Consider the following 19,638-nt stretch of genomic DNA (forward strand, 5'->3'; position numbering starts at 1 on the left):
CCATACTAACCCCCCCCCCTAGACGCTTCATCGCGCGCAAAACCCTCCGCGCAGCAATCTTCTACCTCATCGAAGACGCAATCTACGCCTACACCGCCGCCTCCCCACACGGCTCCTGGCTCGACATCGCCGCCTCTAAACCAGCTCTACCTATCGTCCACTACCCCTTCTGGCACCGCTTCTGGTTCGCGTGGGTCCATGTCGTGCTTACCTGCGTGAGTCTGGAGATGATGAACACGGTGTGCGGGATTGTGGCCGTGGCGACGCATCTAGCAGCGCCGAGTGAGTGTCCGCGCGCGTTTGGGGAGCTGGGCGGGATGGTGCGCGTTAGGACTGCTTGGGGGTGAGTTTTTTACATACATCTTATGTGCTGTGCTGTGTAAGTGCGCTTGCTAACGGTATATTGAAGATCTACTTGGCACCAAATGTGCCGCCGCATCTGCTCCGCGCCCGGCACTTTCCTAGCACGCGACATCCTCCATCTACGCCGCGGCTCCTTCGCATCGAAGTACGTGCAGCTGTTCGCGGGCTTCTTCGCGTCTGGCGTCGTGCACGCGGGCGGGTCCATGCTATGTCATCGGTCGTTTAACGATGATGGCGCGATGGCGTTTTTCATGGCGCAGGCTGTTGTTGTTATGCTGGAAGACCAGGTTGTGGATTTTGGTGTCAGTGTGGGGTGTAGGGAGGGGGTGTTTTGGAAGGCGGTGGGTGTGCTGTGGACGGTGGGGTGGATTGGGGGGAGCTTGGTGGGGTGGCATGGGAGGATGGTTGGGCATGGGATGTGGGTTCATGAACGGAGGCCGGATTGGTTTGGGATTGGGCCGGTGGTTTGAGGGTAATATGTGGGGCTGGAGGGGAGGGAGGAGGGGGTTGTTGTGGTGAGGTGTATGGTGGGTGATGGTGGGGGAATGTAGTGGTAGTGATGAAGTTGGGTGGGTAGTAGAAGTTGATTCCGCAAGAATAGGTTAAGCACATTATCGTTTTACTCCACGTACCCACTCGATGTAAGCAGGCTCACCTCACGCATCACTCCTCCACTTCCCCATCGTCACTTCGTCTTTCCAACTCAGACAGAACTATCCCAAACTACCCCCTATCACCAGCCTCCTCCCTCCCACAAAACTACCACAAAACCACTTATCACTGCCCAGCGCTTTACTTCTGCTCTACCTATATACTCTTACCCTTCACCGACATGCGTCCTCAACACTTCGACGGCCAACCTGATCCAGTCGCCCCGCACAACAACCGGAATACACCTATCCACACAATCACACACACATCGCAACCCGGCGCTGAAGCTACGATCTATGTAAAACATCGCACTGATGTGCGTGATAAATCGTCGACGATAACGTGCTGACGCTCTTGGTACTGCTCTTGTGTGAAGTTGGGAGGTGACTCACTCGTGCATTTAGAAATGTTGTAGCGACTACATAAGACGTGGGCGGTATGATGCAGATGCACGGAATGAATGGGAGAGCGAATACAACTATGGGTGGTCTCCTCGGAGGAGTTACACGTCTACGGCAAAACGGAGCTGTGGTCACTGTTTTTGAAAAGTGGACGTCTACACGTCCGAGCGAAGAATGTCGGCTGGGCTGTTGGTCAGAGTGTGAATATGTGCGCAATGGAGGCTGCGAAGAACAAACCCCTCAAGCTAGGCAGGCAGATACCACGCTGTAAACAGGCTGTGAACAGCGCAGCGTGTAGGCAGTAGACGGACGTAGCTGTGGATGGGGTATGTATATGTTCTTGGTTGTCGGGCTGTGGCGACTACCAGACCAGGGCTTTTGGACTTTGTGCTGCGACCTCGCTGACGTACCCCTTCGCTCGAGGTTGGCATGTTGACCAGGAATGGTCAAGATTTAAGACTTGTCATGCCTCACTTGGGCCTTTCTTCTGTAACACCAACTGGTATATCGATATGCTCCTCGTCCTATATCGTACCACCATCGTCCGCTTCCTCGCCTCCCCATCCACTTCCTCTCGTATTGACGACTCCAAGCTCTTCAATCAAGACGAGTTGCTCGAGTTCAGGAAAGTTAAACCGTTTCGCCTACCTCTTATAATTGAGCGCCTACACAACATCAACGCTACAGCATCAGAAACTATTGATGATGTAGTTGCAATTACACCCGAATTGTCTCCAGACCATCCATCGAACGTGGAGCTTTTACGCACACGGAGATTATACCCCTCTCCTCCCCTCATTTCTTTCCTACAATCCATGAGAATCCTACAACATGGTCATCAGCTGGAGACGCACGTCTAGATGCTGATTTCGCCAATGCAGTAAGGAATGAGCTACAACTGGCTAATATTCCAGGCCTTGACATGGATAAGCGGCTTATTGTTAAGCCATTTGGGTCATACGACGCACCACTGGTTGTTCTGTCATGGTGTCTGACCATCCACCGCAACTATGCAACCAGCAATGACACGTTGAATTTTGCAATGTTTAAGCTCTTAAGCCAGTTTAGGTCCTATAAGATAAGTGTCCACGCCAAGGGGCTGTTACTGTTGGATATCTTTCCTAGGAAACGTGGGGCGTTCATCTTGCAAATAGATGTGAGCACTACCTGCAAGAGACAGGAGTGAAGGTTACCCGAATCTGGCAGATAGACCTGTCTGATCGCCGTCCTATTGCTTGGCTAGAACACGCCTCGCGTAGAGATCAACCTTCGAAGCTATCACGGATAGTCTTCTATTGTCTACATCTAGAGGCATTCACACGGGCCTAATCCTACATTAAAAAGTTTGTTAAGCTATTAATCTTATCCTGTTTTAAGAAACTCCTAGATATTACTAGTTGTCGCGACCAAAATACCGATCGACCGATAGCTCAGTACGCGGCTCGTGACTGTATATACCTGCTGCGACACTAGTGTATTCGTGTATAGTAGTTAACTACACGTGCCTGCGTTCTTGTCAACAATGCAGTATTACAAGCAGAAGGCGACTGACCTTATCATATCTATGGACTCAGAGGAGATCGTGTCATCCGCTTCTGATACAACAAGCTTATATCAGGGTCAGATATGGTGGCGTCGCTGCTCTCTGCGTCGTAGAAGATCGTTGATATCCGGTAAGCAGAAAAATGTGTCTGACGTATTTAACTCGCCATATCATGTTCCATATTGTTTCCTCGTCGTTTCTATTCTGATTTACTGTTCTATCATGTATCAGAGCGTCAGAACATACTCGGTTCTGCGCAAAGATAGCGTACGATGAGCTCGCCAAAAGCAGCTCTAGCTATTCCTCTATGTCTTTCTTCATTGATGGCAATGGTTGCTTCTTTGTCTGGGGCGAGATCAAGGGTCGATAAAAACAGTTTGCGAACATAATCAAATATGGATTCTCATACGTAAACTTGCTCAAAACTTACCTTGGTATGCTTCTTCCTACCGTGAACCAACATCTTCTCTATGTAACTACGTTGAGGCTGAGTAAATGCACTCTACAATCATCTCTTTACATGGCCGCGTTACTATATATATAGCAAAGAAAGAGAAAAACATACGCAAAACTCTTACCAAGCCGCCTGGCGATATACTCTCGGAACGAAAACCAAGGAAGAATAGACGTATATGTAAAGCGCGAGCATGTAGAGATGTTCCTGCATGAGCGGTACGTAAGAGCTACAACAGTGTTCTTGAGCCCCGAAAGTAGACTTGTGTGGGGCGCTGTAGCCTACAGACATAACATAGCGACGTCGAATTTGACGTTGTATTCCATCGTAGTTTTCAGCGGCACAGAATGCAAACGAACTCCTTGATATATGACCTGGTGGTTTGCACTACTTCTTGCGGTGTTCGGTCGTTATCTTGTGTCTGAGACAGTTATACTCTCTTCAGCCCCTCGACGCTTGTTACATACCTGCCCTACTAATTGGTCTCGTTGAGGTTAACGAGGAGGTGTCTAGATTGTGCCGCGGTGAATCTTGAGTATGTTGCATTCTTTAGTGGCTGCAGGGTCGCATGTGGACTACCTAGCCAGTGGCATGTTAAGCTGCGTGAAGATGTTTGCTTAGGATGGTGGTATCATGATCCTCTAATCGCAGTCTCAGTCAGGGCATGTCTTCGTGCCGCTCAGGTCCGAGGGGTAGGTCCGCACTCATTCAAGATCTACCCAATGATTTCAGACTACGATAAGGACTAGGGTCGGGATGTTTGAATAAAGACAAAAGTATTTGAGGTTAATGAAGCTCTCAATCTTGGCACCAGCTTCACGTTATGGGCCATTCCAACTCCTCCTGTGTAGCGGATACCTGGCAACGATAACTAGATACTCTATCAAATTGAGTAAATGCATGCGAGTGACGATGGCTTTGTTTAGTACGAGGCGGAATTTGGTAGCATGACTGAACCTCATGGGAAATACATGCAGATGCTTGTTTTTACTGATAGGGCATTGTTAGAGTGTACAAGTAGTCCCTCTTGCGCCAATCAAACCCGAATCGTTCGCTTCATGGGGAAGTGGAAATGGCTGTTAGGGTGCTAACCTAGGTGACTGTGTAACATATCGCCGTCATATTCTCCCACTCATGAAAGGTATTTGCGAACTGTAATTCAGATTGGTATACCCAGTTCACTCTTATCCTACGAGGAAGTCGGACTTAGTCATAGCGGTGAGGTATCATGTACTAGATTGTTCAAGACCGTCTGGTGTAAAAGACACCGGCATTACTAGAAGAAAGGGGAAGGGAATTGAAGAGGTAGTTGGCGATTGTAGAAACTAGCAGGACTCTTGGTAACAGTGGCGTTATTCGCAAGTGCAATCATGTTATCAAGCGCTTGAATTGAAGACGCTTCTTCTGCAAACATTGCCTGCTAACATTGTTTGCACATCTACGATTGCGGATCACGATAGCGTGGTAGAAGCCAATTCAACGACGCATGGTAAGGATTAGTCGAACAGGTATGAACCTACTCAATGACGAACGCACTAATTTGACATTCTATAAAAGTTTCCTAAACTCAACGAAACGCGATTTGAAAGACTTCGAAACATTCTCAGCTACCTGTTATAGTCCTCACTTCACCAGCAAACCGCGCATTGCTAGGGTAGCGATGACTCGAACTGAAGATGAACGGCCGCAGGGGTTGTTATAGTTGACATGGGATGTGTCAAAACGTCCGTACATGTGTAGTACTCGAGCCCAGAACGTGGTCAATCGAACGCGTGCTGTCAGTAAATTATCCAGATAACTTGCCGTCATGTGCTAGCTTGTTCGCTCGCAAGTCATGCTCCACGGAAGCCTAACATATGTCTCAGTAGTATCTAGTCTAAGCCGAGGGCGAGTGGGGCGTTGTAGTATTTAAGCGAGTGTGACAGGCTGCATCGACGCCACGTCGAGCATGGCCTCTGTCAGGATACTGACATGACAGTTTCGAGTCTCAATTCCGATAGGCTGACTAGTCAGTAGCGAACCGAGATAGCTTGCTTTTTTCAACCGATGCGTCACTCACACACAGCCAATGTTTTGTTGTTAACGAAAACTTGAGGCCTGCTGCAACATGCTCGTATCGATTGGTACAACTAAAGTGCGTTAAGAAAATGAGGTTCCGAACTTCCACATTGGGGTATACGGCCGTAGATGCCCCCACACTTGATATCGCAACGTGCTCCAGGTGTTCCTAGTGCAGAACAAATTGTTAAGGACACGTGCTATACTTGCACCGCCACCGTGACATCATATCATGGCTTTACTATGTAAAACAATACCACGTATCCAACATCTCATTGTCGCCCGTCAAATACGAAATTTTGCTTTTGATCACACAGCAAGCAAAATGTCTAACAGAGAGGTAATCGTCGCTCATCCGCTGCATTCTCCTGGAGCTGACGCCACCACACAGAAACAAGATTCGAAGATCAAGGACGTGGTCGCTGGTCAGCAAGATGATTCTGTCAAGATTGATCAGATCGCAAAGATTCGCGGGTCGTTCGGTCCAGAGGATAAGAGCATCTACTACCCCACCATCCAGAAGTATGTGAACGAGGAGGTTGACCTCGCAGAGGCAACACACAAATTGTGCGACCCAATCGACAAAAAGATTTCCGAGAGCAGACTGGACGACGTGAACTTTTGGGACTTGTGGTACAGCATTATCCACTCAGCAAGACGCACTACGTTCCACGACACAGACAAACACGTGAAAGTCATAGATCTCGTGGGCGCATTCAAGAACCACTCGATTCCCGGAAATGAGAAGTACAACTACCTTTACAGCTCTCTCACCGATTTCGGTATGGCGTGTCGCGAGGTTCTCAACGACAATCCAACAGCATCAGCAGACGAAGGCAGTGTCTCGCAGATCGAGATAGATGCTTGGGCCAACGTAAACATGTTCTTTGCTCGCATCACTCTGAAAGATATCCAGGATCTGTCCCTGTACGCTATATGGATGATGCGTGAAGCGCTGGAAGAGGTCAAGCAAGACGACGAGCGCACGACTGCGGCGCAAAAGTTGGATATGTCGGTGCCGGCCGCGGCGATGTGGATCTTTGGCATGGGAAAGGCATTGTTCCATAAAGAGAAAGATCTCACCCCCTCGAACAGCCTTGAGGGTAATCCTGCAAGAGGTGGAGAACTGTGGAAAGGAAAAGGTGAGTTCAGCAAGAAGCGCTGGGCGCTCTGGAAGGACAGATTTGCAGAAATTGGCAAGATGAAGGACGTGAGCGAGAGGACAAGCGGGCTTGCGAGGGACGCCGTTGAAGTGATGGAACGTGCTGAGACTTTCGAACTTGTGACCCAGGATTCGGACGATGAACCTGAGTTTTAGAACTCTAAGAGAGTGTGAATCCGAGGGGATGAAGGTTGGGGTTCTCAATCGTCATGCGAATACGCTCTTGCAGACAATGCACATGTCCGTCGGGTTGTTTCTCGACCCAAAGACGATCAAATTCAACGTTGACTCGAAGAAGATACATCGATCCCTTTTCACGTATGGTCACCACACCCAGTGCATTCGTCCAACTATATATCCTGTTCTTGAAATTTAGTAATGAACACCTGTTTACATCCCCCTGCACATAGTCGCCAAGACGGCAGGCGCATGTAAGGACGTTGAAGTTGATTAATTGTAATATAACTATGTGGCGTGTCGCGATTAGCTTGATGAGTGCGCAATTAAAGATAGCTCTAGATGTATGAAAAATTAGTCCGATTCCGGATAACGGCCGGCTGGGGAATCGGGTGCCTGGGCGCCTGGCTATTCTTGCCAAGGTCCTCCACTATCAGCTCCCCGCCGCCCATCGTCGGTACTCGGCTTAACCCCTATCTGCCCAGGATTCCAAGAGTTCTCTAGAGGCTGGATAGATCGTCATGTTGGACGAATAACGTTTCATCCCCGATTCATGCCTTCCCAATTCGATTACACGCGACACGATCATGGATAAATACAACTCTAAACACAAGAGTCGCCGAGCACCTTCCTTCGCAAGACCATAGTCCAGTAGCAATATTGGAGTGTACTTTGATGTGTGGATAGATTAGTAATTAGGTATCTGGGAACAAGGAGCTGAACATCTTAGAGCAAGGATTGCATCGCCACAACCCTAAGAAAAAGCAAATTTCGAAGTAAGATCGGCGACAAGCACAGACGTTCTAGCCCCCACCAGCCGCTTTTGCGTTAGAGTAGTTAGGCAAGTCAGCCATCACTTTGCATCACAGACGCTTGTGTGCTCGTAGCGTCTCAGACGTCTGGAGTTGAAACCGCGGCGAGTTATGTTGTGCATTCACACTCACATCTGCCTCGAAAGTGGACGAAGAGGCCTGCGGTTGCCATAATTACCGGACTACCACACCTTGAGAGATCGAAGGGATTGAATGACTACTAAGGACGTCTTTCCTACATGAAGAACGAAGTCGGACTTCCGAAGAGCGAATTGCGATGTTCTCTTGCCGCAGTGTTTTCCACCTACGAACATTCCTCTCTGCCTCCCTGTTAGCCCACGCACTCGCCGTCCCAGATAATCTCATCGTCGAGATCAAAGAGGATGTCAAGGCCCACGCCGAATATGCCACAGCCTTGACCGGCGGCGAGGGCTGCTCCTTCTCCAACCTCGAGGATATACGATCTGGTTTCGCAGAAATGACGTCGTTATTTCTAGCGGCCATCCCATACGATCCCAACGACCAGCCTGCCGTCGAGTTCTTCGGGTACACGCCGACGAGGAGGAACTACAGTACCATGGTCGGCGAGAACTTGCAACGTGCCGCGCAATACGCCAACGTGGTGGGAGGTCCCGGCACTCCAAACTCGGATATTCACGTGCGATGCGACGACCCCATAGATATATGTCAGATTGGAAACCCAAGAGATGGAAGGCACACGGCATATAATATCGGGAATGACCCCCACATAAACTTCTGCCAGGACTACTTCGACCTGGACGAGTTAGATGAGAAGGTTGATAAGAAGGCCAACAATCAGGCGGAAAGAGAGATACTGCACAATTATTATAATCGAGGTAAGTCCATGAAATCCCCGTAAAAAGCCCAGGACATCACGTTAACAGGAGGAACAGCGACCCTGTGGGCTCGCATGGTCATGCACTTCTCCGAAATCGGACACGCCATAGTCGCGAAACCTATTCCTGCTCCCGCAAACTCGCCCAAAGAGTGGCTGTTAAGTGTCTCCCAGGGACCCATGAACACTTCCGTCCTTGCTGGAGTCTTGAATGAGTGTCCAGGCGGCAGAGATCCAAACAATATGCAGACCTTGAAATACGCCTACGGAGTCGTGCGATCAAAGATCCTTGCAGTGCTCTCAGTTCAGATGCCATACGATGCCGCTAACAACGCAGAAAATTATGCCTTGTATGCTCAAGCACGTTATATCATCAAGAAGAAGGGCTTCTATCCCAACATGCCTATTATGGATTTTCCGAATGAGGAGACCGTTATAACGAACGAGCAGCTGCAAGATGGGGAGAGGGTGAAGCATGCTTTCTTTGACGCGCCGGATGTTGTGTATGTATATATTCTGGTTCGCTTCAAGCTCTGCAGAGACTGATTGATCAACAGAGAACGTCCTGCCGATATGGAAGTGAAGGGCCAACCACTCCCTTCTTCGGCGTCGACCGTCTTTGGAACGTGCTCCACGTGGATGGGATTGACGATATTCGTCATTGCTCATGCATGTGTGCAGTCCTCATTTGGATGAACAACATGTCCTTCTGTGCAACGAGCATTCATAAACGGCGGAATGGACTGCATGCCCAGTCAAAACCAACCGACGCCAGCATGCTTCGGTGGTGGATATCACGGACATTCGTGGTGATATTTGGCATGACTCAAGTCCAACCTTTCTCACATCTGGCATGACGTGTTAAAGGAAAGTACACTACGCTCTCACGGTACATGCAGCCGCCGGACGACATTGGCATACTACGTATTCGTGACGAGCTTTGGGAAGACAACATGAAAGAATGATACGCTGGGAACAAGATCCGTGGCGACTCCTAGTGACGAGAGATGAGGGCGAAGGCGACGGATGAAACAATGTATAATTGGATATGAACTCCAGGCTACTAAGCTGGATCGGCGATGAGGATATCGAGTAAGGCTTCATGTCATTGTACGCGATCCTATGGACATCAATGTTGCCGACTTGTCTACATACGTGGCCAGGCCAAACAACAGACCAATCGGATAGTCCAAAGCTCCACAGAAGCAACGCTGAAGCGAGAAGGAAACAGAGTTAATGCAAAAACAAAACCAGACAAGAGTGAAGGATGCAAAAACAAACGAAACGCCATCACAATCATCCCCTATCTATTTGTCAGTGATCAACACTATCTCGAATATGCATTGCCGTTTATCGTGTTGGTGGCTGCTCCCAGTGACGCAACATCTGGCCCATAGCCCAGTTCCACTCTACTACAAAAGCATTGGTGAGAAGAGTGACTTGATCTGGCGAAGGAGTGCAACCTCCCCACATTGACTACATGGGATTAGCATCTCATCCAGCAATTCGAGGGTCTCTCAAGACGACGTACCCGTTGTGACGCCTGGTGACAAGCATAGTGCGGAATGAGTTGACTAGAAAGATCAGAAACCAACCAAGTATTGCCGTGTACTCGCAGGGGGCACCTACTCGGTCTCGATCTTGTTAAGGACCAACCAGCACAAGTTCCACGAGCGGTTGGATGCGGGATCAGTGTAGACGCGACGTTTTGCCTCTTCTAAACACTCCGAGCTATCATTGTCATGTCAATGTGTTGTGAATTTCAATGGTGGGGATGCGAACTGACCTGAAGGGATAGTTCTTAGTCAGTGCACGTAGCTCGGTTAGCAAGCTGTGGTAGGTCACGTAGTATGACCCTGAGGGCGAGGTGTTAGTATCAGCCTAGTACTATGTTGATGATGTCTGCTTACAAGCAGCTGTCATAGGCTCGCTGACATCGGGAGTGCCTAGCACTGCAAATACTTTCTCGATGCGGCGCAGCTCGACTACGGTGTTGACTTGGTGGGATCGTAGAACTTGTATGTACTGCTCCTTCTCGATCTGGGTTCTTGTCGGTATGGGTAAACACTGTTGGGGTGGGGAACACTATACCATTGATATTCTGCGAGTGGAGGGCATTCTTTGGAAACTAGGAATACGGTAGTTGCGGGCTGGTGGGCTGTCGTACTCGCTGAAGTCCGTGTTGGTGGACGATAGTGAATGGGTGGACATGTAAAGTCGGTTGAACGGTGAGGTACAAATGACTTGACAAAAGAGCTTTTGATTGTCTTCCTCTTGTGGGTTTGGTCGAGGATGTGTAACGAACAGTCTGGTGCTGGAATTGGAAGGCTATATGTCAAAAAGAATCCAAGATGGTAGTGATGATTCAAATAGGAAGCTGAAGAAAACGCTTGTGCTGTGATGAAGCAGTGAATGATTGACCCCATACCATTATATACAATCACTCAGCTCAGTGTTGATTGAGAACATGGAGCTGTGACTACAGCTGAAGACTAAATGAAGTATGGTGATCAACCCATCGAGAGAACACAGCTCGGACGAAACCCAGTAACGCTCACACCCGGAAAGCCACACTGTCATGGAATTGTCCGACAACACAAATTGATCATATCAAGAAGTCAGAAGCCAGCTATATGAGGGTCCGAGGCAGGGGTATAGAGTGAGAATGAGTTCGTGTGTGGAAGTGTAGCATCAGCCTCAACATAGTGAAGTATCTGTGCGGCCAAATCATGTGTTTAGCATCCTCTTGGCTTCCATCGACGAAGCTGCCGCCTGTTGAGCACGGAGGAGATGACTGGAACATAAGCTGTGGCCATGCCCATGGTCACGGCCCGGTCGATCTGAGGATCTCAGATGATGGCATGGATCTGTCAGCCTTGGAAACGTTGGTAAGGGTCGGCATCTGTCGTTATCGGGTTATAGAAGATGCGAACACGCTTTCGTGATCACAAGTGCATCTCGGAAACCCATGAAACACCAGTCAAGATGCCATCACCGTTGACACGATGTTATCTCTTGAGTTAGTATGTGCCTCTCGGCGCCTAGCATTCAGCTCTGCATGCCCGTGGTGAAGTTCGCTGTGAGGCTCAAGCGGTAGACCCGACACAGCGGATCTGACGTGCGTTCGGATACTCGACTTTCCGTGCGTACAACAGTAAGGGTAGCCATGCTGGTATTTGACTAAGCGCATGTGGAAAGTAGAAGTGAAGTTGAGGCTGATGCTGATCTATGTGCTGACGGTTACGGGGACAGACGTTAACGTTGTGTGGCTAGTTCAGCGCTAAGCCACTCTGCAGGATCAACCTCACCGCTGTTAATTCGATCGTTCACGACACAACCCATATTTTTGTACTCGGTTTCGAATCTGAAATGTATAGACGTCATATGGGCACGGTGACCCCGACTGATGTTGCAGGGCGTCACGGAAGATGCGATATCCGGTACCCATTATCATTCATCTCACAAGCCACGAGGCTATACCACAGAATAGCCGTTATGTTGTCCAGATCGGGTGGGCGTGTAAGTTCTTTGATATTACAACAGGCCAATCTTGTTGGAGACCTTCTACTAGTTCGTCATTGTGTCTCTGCCACAACTCACTGCAGTACGATCCAAGAGACAAAACATGCGCTTGACAGAGCACAATCCGCTGTCAGACAGGTTTGATACTGGGGGTCTCCGTGATGGTGGTTTCACAAGGTTACTCCACCACAGCTGACTGTGTCATCATGCATTATACGATGAATGAGCAGGTTGAACACAGCATACCCAAGCAATCGGTGATCACCCACTAGAGGAATATGCGAATGGCATCTCACGTTAGTATACTGAGACGTCATTGTGATAATAATCTTGAGGTTGTGCCTGTTCTGTCCCCTTTGAGTTTACTCCTAAGGGTTTGAACACTCAGCACTCTGAGTTTCAGCTATGCAACCATCTCAAGATTCAAATTTCTACTGAGTACAGGGATACTTAGTGGGTGATCTTAGCCAAGCTCCATTTTGGCGTAGTGAACGGCTTCACACGTGAAGATCCACTAAAATTACAGGGATACCTAGCTGCATCTCGCCCGCCGAACAACTTGCCCGACGCATCCACGTTTCCGAGTCTCCCAAGCTACTCCTAACCCATTACGCATACACAACCTTCAGAGCGTTTTCTGTAATCATGTGGATTATCGATTGGTAAGTCTTCCCCTGGAACGAATCTTTGGTGTTTCGTTGCTAATGTTGGGACAGGTGTAAGTTCACGTCATCCTTACTTCGTCCGTCTTGCATGCGGGTTGTTCGCATACCGCCGCTTTCGAAGATAGCGAGGAGAACAACTAGAAGGTTATCTGCCGCATACAGTATAAAAGCACATGCGTAGGAACTGCAGATGGTGGTCGGGACAGCGAGCGGACCTGGACTTGTCGCAATGCAACGATGCGACAACCTTCACATGTGCACGGAGATAGGAGCAACATCTACTACGTCGCGAAGCAAAGTAGCATGGACTGACAAATCATAAACAGTTTGGGACGTTCTGTCCTCGCTTGGTCTTATGAACAAGGTAACAAGTACCATGTTGAACACACCGAGCGACGCTAATCAAGATACAATAGCATGCCAAGTTGCTCTTCCTCGGACTGTACGTCTCCCCATATCCTCGAAGGACCGTATGAGCAAAAGGGCTAACCAGAGTGTAGTGACAATGCCGGAAAGACCACGTATGACCTCTGCATCCGCACGCGAGAGCGCCAACTAACAACCGCAGGCTTCTACACATGCTCAAGAACGACAGGGTCGCAGTCCTGTAAGCACCACATGCGCCGCTCCTCCCCGCAACAACTAATGCGCCCACCAGCCAGCCAACCCTGCACCCGACTTCGGAAGAGCTCGCAATCGGCAACGTCAAGTTCACAACTTTCGATCTAGGCGGCCACGCCCAGGCCCGCCGACTATGGCGCGACTACTGTACATGACCCTCACTTCCCACCCACCAATCCATACATAGTCTAACATCCTACAGTCCCCGAGGTCTCAGGCATAGTCTTCCTTGTCGACGCAAAAGATCACGAGCGCCTCTCGGAATCAAAAGTCGAGCTCGATGCCCTCCTCGCCATGGAGGAGCTCAAGAACACACCTTTCGTCATTCTCGGTAACAAGATCGATCACCCAGACGCCATCTCCGAGGACCAACTGCGTTCGGCGCTTGGTCTGTACCAGACGACGGGCAAGGGCAAGGTGCCGCTAGAGGGCATTAGGCCGGTTGAGGTGTTCATGTGCAGTGTGGTTATGAGGCAGGGCTACGGAGAGGGTATTCGCTGGTTGAGCCAATATGTCTAAGAGACGGGAGAGGGTTGGAGGAGATCAAAGGGATGGATGGGGCAAGCATGATGTACGAATGTCTTTCGCACACTGGAAGTACTCGGCGTTGGCGTTGGCATGTATGAAATGATATTACATCATGTTGTTACTTTCAACGCTGCAATTACTGCGGAAGGAATTGAAGCATGTCGTGATGAGCAGTGGTTTTGGCATGAACTGGTCAACAAGTGAATACGAAAAGCCGAGTTTGCTCATGCAACACAGTCGGGACGGACCGGGGATCTCGGCAATGCATATCCAAGTGCGCCCTACAACTCACACAAGGGGGCAGTAAACATAAAGTCGGCAAAGGAGACGATGTGATCTATGGTTGCATTGAAACCCGGAAACTATTCACAATAGGTGGTAATACAAGCCAGACCGGGCATATTTTGGCTACATGGAAGAAGATGTTTAGAGTACGGACAAATCGCCAAACTTCTCCTATAAGGGTGTTAGTGGTGTTGCAACGGAACAGCCAGCCGGAGTAGAAACGTGCCTTGTAGCCCGGAACAGCCCAGCGACCCTTTGAAACGAGCTGCTCGGTGCGCTGATCGATCTCTGGCTGAGCAGCCGCAACCTCGTCCTGAGTCCTCCGTTAGCACAGATCTGCCGCCCCAAATCCAACACGCTATACGCACCACTGTGAGGTCTGAAAACGGCCTGGCCTCCTGGATGTTGGTCAAAGTCTTCTGCAAGTCGCTCAGCTCCTTGTCGACGACGGCCTTTGTCTCCTCTGCGCTCTTGACAGCCTGCGCCTCAAACGCCTCGATGGCCTTGATCTGCCTGCCGACGTCGTACGTCGCGGGCTTGAAGGCGTTGAACTGCTTCTCGATGTCGTCGACGATGGCCTGGTTCTTGAGGATGGAGCGGTAGTGCGAGAAGTCGACCGTCTGGGCCTGCTCCGTGAGGACTGTCACCTTGCGGCGGGCGTCGTCGTTGCGCTTCTTGAAGGCTTGCAGGGACACGGCCGTGTTGCCTTTGAGGCCCAGCTGCGTGCCGAGCTTCGTCCAGTCGAGCTTGAGAGCGGCGCTGCGCTGTTGCGGGACTCAGGTTAGTTTTCTTGTTCTAGCGTCGGGGTGCCATTGCGGGCGAGGGAGCTCGCCGGACGCGGGAATTGCTGTCGACGGAGCTCCCAGGTGCGCGCTGGAGGGGGACAAACGTACTCCGACGGCCATTGTGATGAGTTGGATGGGGTTGTGGTGGGGATCGTGGCTGCGGGTTGCGCAACTTCTCCCGCTTCGCATCTCGCATCTCAGCATCTTGGCACGGCACGTGATCTCAATATCTACATCAGCATTTCCATCTTCATAAGCATCTACACATGCATGCATCTCTAAACACATCTATGTGCCACCATCCACGACATGGCAAGGCTCACATATCCCTTCTCAACAAGTCAACTCTCGAAGTTCCGACCTGTCCATGTTGCGCCTCTCGTCTCACAAATCACATCACACACCATGCAGCGAACAAACAACACAACGCGACTTTTGTAAGATCCATTTTGGAGATTCTTATACATGAGCGGGCAGACGTCTCTACAACGCCGCCAGGCTCAGGAAGTCATCCTTTTTTCCCCACACCACGGTCGTCTATATGCTCAGAGCCATGATAGAGTTGACAATGTCGTTGTCGTTCTCCTTGAGAGCCTTGACGGCCTTCTTCCTTGAGACGCTGGCTTGCTGCATGACGAGCTCAATGTCCTTGGCCTCAAGTCCAGAGTCATCGACCTCCTCGTCGTCATCCTCCTCCTCTTCCTCCTCCTTGGTGTCCTCGATGGCCTTGCCCTTGCCCTTGTCCTCGCTGTGGTCGTGGTCGTGGTCGTGATCATGGCCGGCGTGGTCGTGGGTGGAAGCCTCGGCCTGGGCGAGCTGCTGAGCAGCGGAGGCCTGGGCCTGGGAGTTCAAGTCCTCGATCTTGGCCTCACCGAAGATGCTGGTGCGGGGTCAGTATGTGCATTGCGACTGAGGCGGGATAGACTTACATCCAGGTGTTGCTCGAGGGCGACTTGTAGACATCGGGCTGGTTGATGACGAAGAGGATCTGGTATTGGGTGTTAGCTGAGATAAAGGCAATGCTGGCGGTAGGTCGAGGGGAGGGGGTATGCCATCTGGGGCTGTTTCCCCCCACCAATTGCTGCGTAAAGACTCACGTTCTTTGGTCGGCGGAGAGTGACGCGTGTAATGCCGTCAATGTGCTTCAGGCCGAGCTTGGCAATGGCCTTGCGAGCCTTCTTCTCGTTGCGCGAGTGCACGGCAACAGAGGCGCCCGCGGGGATCTGAGCCTCACCTCCCTCCTCACCCTCAGACTCGTCGCTTGACTCCTCATCCTCGATCTGGACGCTCTTCTTCTCGGGCTCGTCCTCGATCTCTTCAATGCGTGGGTTGGCCATGATGTCGTGTGTGTTTGGGTGTCGTGGTAGTCGTGGTGGTGCGGTAATCTTCCTCAGAGGTAAGGTAGGAGCTCAAAATGCAAAGTGGGGCTCCGGAAGGTGTGGGCGGTTTAGCGAGAGAGCTTTGGAATGACGCCCATGTCTGCGCCATTCACTTCAATGTCACATTCAGAAGACAGCTGCTTGGTTCATTCAAAGGGGTATCAAATTGGCAATTCTAGTTGCGGGTTGTGATTTCATGAAATTGTGGATTTTTGACTCTCCTGCTACAAGTGAATGCATGCAAGAGCCTGTAAACCATCCCATCCGATTGCACCATGCCAAACACTTGAATAATTCACCCGGACCCAGGTCTTGAATTTCGGAATGCCGTGGGTTGCCTTCGAAACGCTCATGAACTGCATGTCATGCCTCACCAGCACCTGCATGCAGCCACCACCACCACGCGCTGTCACCCGACAGAAAAGAGAGAGCTTATGCCTTGGCGCTGGCGCGGATCTTAGCAAAGGTCTTCTGGACCTCGAAGCGAGCCTGCATGTCATGTTAGCCATTGTGCTCATCCAGCCCATGTGTCGTCTCCCATCCGACATGCACAACCATATGCGACCACCAGAGAAGGACAAGGGTAGACCAACCTGCTTCCTCATCTTCATGACCTTGAACCTCTCGAAGTCGTTCAGCGCCCGCCTCTTGTGGAGCGCGGCACGCTTCTTGGCCCAAGCGCTCTCGTCAAACTTCTCCTGGACCTTGTGCTCCTTCCACTGCTTTGCGACGAAGCCGACACCGGTGGCGCGAGGCAGCTTGGGGATGACGATCGGGGTGAGGGAAAGTTTCGCGAGCGCAACTTCCTGTCGGGGAACGGGGGCCTTCTCGGAAGGACCATCAACAAGCACCTGTCTGTGTGAGTCGCTGCACGGCTTCCAGATGGCGGGCAAATCGTACACGCTTGTGGTCGATGATCTCGACGACCGTGGCTAACCGGCCCTCGTACTGGCCCTCATTGAAGAGAACCACACGGCCGACCTCGACCAGCCTCCAGTTGCTCGTTGTGATATCGGCGTCACCCATTTCGTCGGTATGTGCTGCGGTTGAACGTTAGGTCGGGAGAAAGAGTGTGAGGAAGTACTGCAGGCGTACCGGTCGGAAATAGGAGTCGGTGTTGATATTTGCTTGTCGTGATGGAGTTGTTCGAGTGCGATGGGCAATATTCAGGTGCTGGGCCGTGCTGCGCTAATTAGCGAGCTTGGCACGTCCAGACAAAAAGTTCGCGATTGCCTCGCGTTGACACTGCTGCAACACCACTGCCTCCCTCAAACAACAATTGCTATACTCGCGCTCGACTCGAACTATGGTGCACGCTTGCAGAGCTGTGTACACATTCTGTGCGCATCCGCCTATTTGCGGGTGACAGCCGTCGTTGTCGCGCATAGCTTGCTTGTTGGGGGAGAGCAGAGCCTTCACGTTACTAGTAAGTCCTCTTCTCACTCACATTCACCTTCCCCCTTCCGATGATGATGTAATTTGCGATTGAGTTCTTCGTCGGATTCCCTCGCCGGGGAGTCATAACGGCGTCGAACCTGTGATATTCCATTTCTTACATATCCTGAGCACCTTAAGCAGCCTCTACTGTTCATTGCACTACTAGTGAATCGAGACTGACTTAGCACAGATACAACAGATTGTGCAATACAACTGCAACAACTGACTGGAGCTGCTTTGTAGCTCCACCTTGCTGACCACCTTGTCGGCAGGAACCATTCCATGTGTAAGTCTCAACTTTTTTCCAAACCTTCCACACCCTTTCCGATGATTAAAACACATCACGCCTAGATAGTAAATGACCTTCTGGATTGATTACAGTGATAAACACCAAGATCACTGAGGAAACACTCAACTTCGTCTTCGTTGTACATGACTTCCATCGTGCAGTTGCTGACAAGTCCGCAGAATCAAGCACTTAGGCTTCCACCGGCTTACGAGCAATGTCTGCGACTTGAATGTTTCGGGTTTGAAAGACCAAAGCAACTTGTTTGACGACTCTCGTCCTATCACAGGGTAACGGTGTAACGCAGTGTTTCTAGCTCGGTAGGTTGGGTTGGGTTGTAGGGTAGTTGTAATTAGCATATCATAGTCCCAATTCATGATACTCCATACCACTTTTGTTCTAAATGAAGTCACTCCATATCACCTCTACCCAATCCGTAGTTCCTGTACAGGGTTTCGAGTTTCTCGCGTACTGTATCATTAAAGCCAGTCAGTGTGTCAAAGCTGCCTCTTTTGTAAGGAAATGGCACGACCTCGGGCGAGCCAGCAGCCTCATCAAAGTCAAATTCCAGTTCGAACGCATCAGCCTTCCTGAGCATGTTTTTCACCATCTGTCCTCTCGCACCATTCGCATCTGCAACGGCCCAAAGCGCTGGATCCAGAAAGTCAAGCGTGGCAGATGATATCTGGCGGTTTATCTGCGCATTGAACAACAGATGGCGAAAAATGTTGATATTGCAGCGGGAGTCGATGGCCGCACTTGTCAGCATATTCGTGTCAATGGCCTTTGCAACACCAAGCAAGACAGCCAACGCCGCGACTGCACGCTGGTTGCCTTCTTTGAATGCACCTCTAATCCCACGCTTCGCCACCTCTCCAGCTAGACTGCCCTCCCAGTCAATCTGCCCGTGCCACGAGACCAGAACATAAAGCAGAGCCACTTTGCCATCCGTCCATGGCCCACAGAGGAGTTTGTCGGGGACAAAGAAGCGTTCTGCAAAACCCAAGTAGTTCACGAGGCCGAACTTGGTAGGAACGAGTCCGTCAAAGCACTCTATCCCGGGGACTGGCAACGTCACGTCGTACCAGAATTTGCCCCGCATGTCGATCCGGGCATCCTGTGCTTTGGCTACATATGCCAGGAAGAAGTCCCACGTGAAGAAGCGGCAGGACAGCAGGGGGGATTGGAGAGCCGCGATGCTGGAAGTTTTGCGTTTTAGGTGGAAGCGCTTTTGGTTGATTGTGTGGAAGAACAGGCGCATGGTGTACTCGAGCGTTATTGCACGAGAGGAGAGCTTGCGGCCAAGAGACGGGCAACAGCGGGGCAGCGATATGTTCATGCTGTAGAGGAAGATGATCTCCAAGAGTTCCTGGGGGAGGCCTTGGAGGGTGGGCATGGCTGGTTTTGGAACATTTTTCTTCTTGGTTTTCTGGCGTTTAGACGGGGGTTGTGTTGTAGCCGGAGGGGTGGGAAATAGTTGGTGTTTTGCGGTGGGTGGTGCTGTGGGGGGTTTCCTCTTCCCCCGTATGCGGATGGGTGTTAGGTCCATTCTCATGCAGGCGTTGTGTCCAGGCAGCAGCGCTGGAGAGGTTACTTGCATGCATGCTGATGGATTGGACAAGGTGTGTGTGGAGATTGGTGGTTGCGCCACGA

General features: G+C 50.6%; 6 protein-coding genes across 6 annotated transcripts; 3 read left to right on the forward strand and 3 right to left on the reverse strand.

Moving 5' to 3' along the window:
- Positions 1-5,740: 5,740 nt before the first annotated feature.
- On the forward strand, positions 5,741-7,071 carry P153DRAFT_313563 (uncharacterized protein). Its single transcript, XM_033664887.1, has 2 exons — positions 5,741-5,810; positions 5,862-7,071. Exons 1-2 carry the CDS (start codon positions 5,796-5,798, stop codon positions 6,786-6,788), a joined length of 942 nt encoding a protein of 313 aa, XP_033525545.1. The 5' UTR covers positions 5,741-5,795; the 3' UTR covers positions 6,789-7,071.
- Positions 7,072-7,898: 827 nt separating this feature from the next.
- Positions 7,899-9,173, forward strand: P153DRAFT_287451 (uncharacterized protein; the record flags this gene model as incomplete). Its single annotated transcript, XM_033663534.1, has 3 exons — positions 7,899-8,478; positions 8,536-8,980; positions 9,035-9,173. The coding sequence occupies 3 exons, from the start codon at positions 7,899-7,901 to the stop codon at positions 9,171-9,173; spliced, it is 1,164 nt and encodes a 387-aa protein (XP_033525546.1).
- A 654-nt stretch (positions 9,174-9,827) lies between these two features.
- On the reverse strand, positions 9,828-10,595 carry P153DRAFT_374929 (uncharacterized protein; the record flags this gene model as incomplete). Its single annotated transcript, XM_033669549.1, has 6 exons — positions 9,828-9,953; positions 10,009-10,051; positions 10,107-10,208; positions 10,264-10,333; positions 10,388-10,517; positions 10,569-10,595. The coding sequence occupies 6 exons, from the start codon at positions 10,593-10,595 to the stop codon at positions 9,828-9,830; spliced, it is 498 nt and encodes a 165-aa protein (XP_033525547.1).
- Positions 10,596-12,586: 1,991 nt separating this feature from the next.
- P153DRAFT_365756 (GTP-binding protein) lies at positions 12,587-14,148 on the forward strand. The gene is made up of 7 exons (XM_033667885.1): positions 12,587-12,663; positions 12,991-13,028; positions 13,081-13,106; positions 13,165-13,185; positions 13,233-13,271; positions 13,323-13,432; positions 13,488-14,148. The coding sequence occupies exons 1-7, from the start codon at positions 12,645-12,647 to the stop codon at positions 13,802-13,804; spliced, it is 570 nt and encodes a 189-aa protein (XP_033525548.1). The 5' UTR covers positions 12,587-12,644; the 3' UTR covers positions 13,805-14,148.
- Positions 14,145-16,253, reverse strand: P153DRAFT_422101 (NAC-domain-containing protein). The gene is made up of 6 exons (XM_033672347.1): positions 15,981-16,253; positions 15,813-15,871; positions 15,451-15,763; positions 14,467-14,862; positions 14,325-14,411; positions 14,145-14,269 (listed from the first exon to the last, which is right to left on the reverse strand). The coding sequence occupies exons 1-6, from the start codon at positions 16,218-16,220 to the stop codon at positions 14,240-14,242; spliced, it is 1,125 nt and encodes a 374-aa protein (XP_033525549.1). The 5' UTR covers positions 16,221-16,253; the 3' UTR covers positions 14,145-14,239.
- A 257-nt stretch (positions 16,254-16,510) lies between these two features.
- P153DRAFT_337488 (uncharacterized protein) lies at positions 16,511-19,573 on the reverse strand. The gene is made up of 4 exons (XM_033665741.1): positions 18,415-19,573; positions 17,163-17,302; positions 16,856-17,113; positions 16,511-16,751 (listed from the first exon to the last, which is right to left on the reverse strand). Exons 1-4 carry the CDS (start codon positions 19,538-19,540, stop codon positions 16,695-16,697), a joined length of 1,581 nt encoding a protein of 526 aa, XP_033525550.1. The 5' UTR covers positions 19,541-19,573; the 3' UTR covers positions 16,511-16,694.
- Between the last annotated feature and the right edge of the window lie 65 nt (positions 19,574-19,638).

This window comes from Dothidotthia symphoricarpi (assembly GCF_010015815.1).
Source record: "Dothidotthia symphoricarpi CBS 119687 unplaced genomic scaffold P153scaffold_7, whole genome shotgun sequence".
Classification (NCBI taxonomy): Eukaryota; Fungi; Ascomycota; class Dothideomycetes; order Pleosporales; family Dothidotthiaceae; genus Dothidotthia; species Dothidotthia symphoricarpi.

Excerpts from the sequence above, each read along its gene's own strand:
- P153DRAFT_337488 (XM_033665741.1), bottom strand. The coding sequence starts at position 19,540 with ATGAGAATGGACCTAACACCCATCCGCATACGGGGGAAGAGGAAACCC. Across the intron at positions 17,303-18,414 it reads GTACAGGAACTACGGATTGG|CACATACCGACGAAATGGGT; the intron begins GTAGAGGTGATA and ends GTTCAACCGCAG. Across the intron at positions 16,752-16,855 it reads TCATGAAGATGAGGAAGCAG|GCTCGCTTCGAGGTCCAGAA; the intron begins GTTGGTCTACCC and ends CATGACATGCAG.
- P153DRAFT_422101 (XM_033672347.1), bottom strand. The coding sequence starts at position 16,220 with ATGGCCAACCCACGCATTGAAGAGATCGAGGACGAGCCCGAGAAGAAG. Across the intron at positions 14,863-15,450 it reads AGGAGAACGACAACGACATT|CGCAGCGCCGCTCTCAAGCT; the intron begins GTCAACTCTATC and ends GTCCCGCAACAG. Across the intron at positions 14,412-14,466 it reads CGTTTTCAGACCTCACAGTG|GACGAGGTTGCGGCTGCTCA; the intron begins GTGCGTATAGCG and ends CGGAGGACTCAG.
- P153DRAFT_365756 (XM_033667885.1), top strand. Across the intron at positions 13,029-13,080 it reads CGCTTGGTCTTATGAACAAG|CATGCCAAGTTGCTCTTCCT; the intron begins GTAACAAGTACC and ends AAGATACAATAG. Across the intron at positions 13,107-13,164 it reads AAGTTGCTCTTCCTCGGACT|TGACAATGCCGGAAAGACCA; the intron begins GTACGTCTCCCC and ends ACCAGAGTGTAG.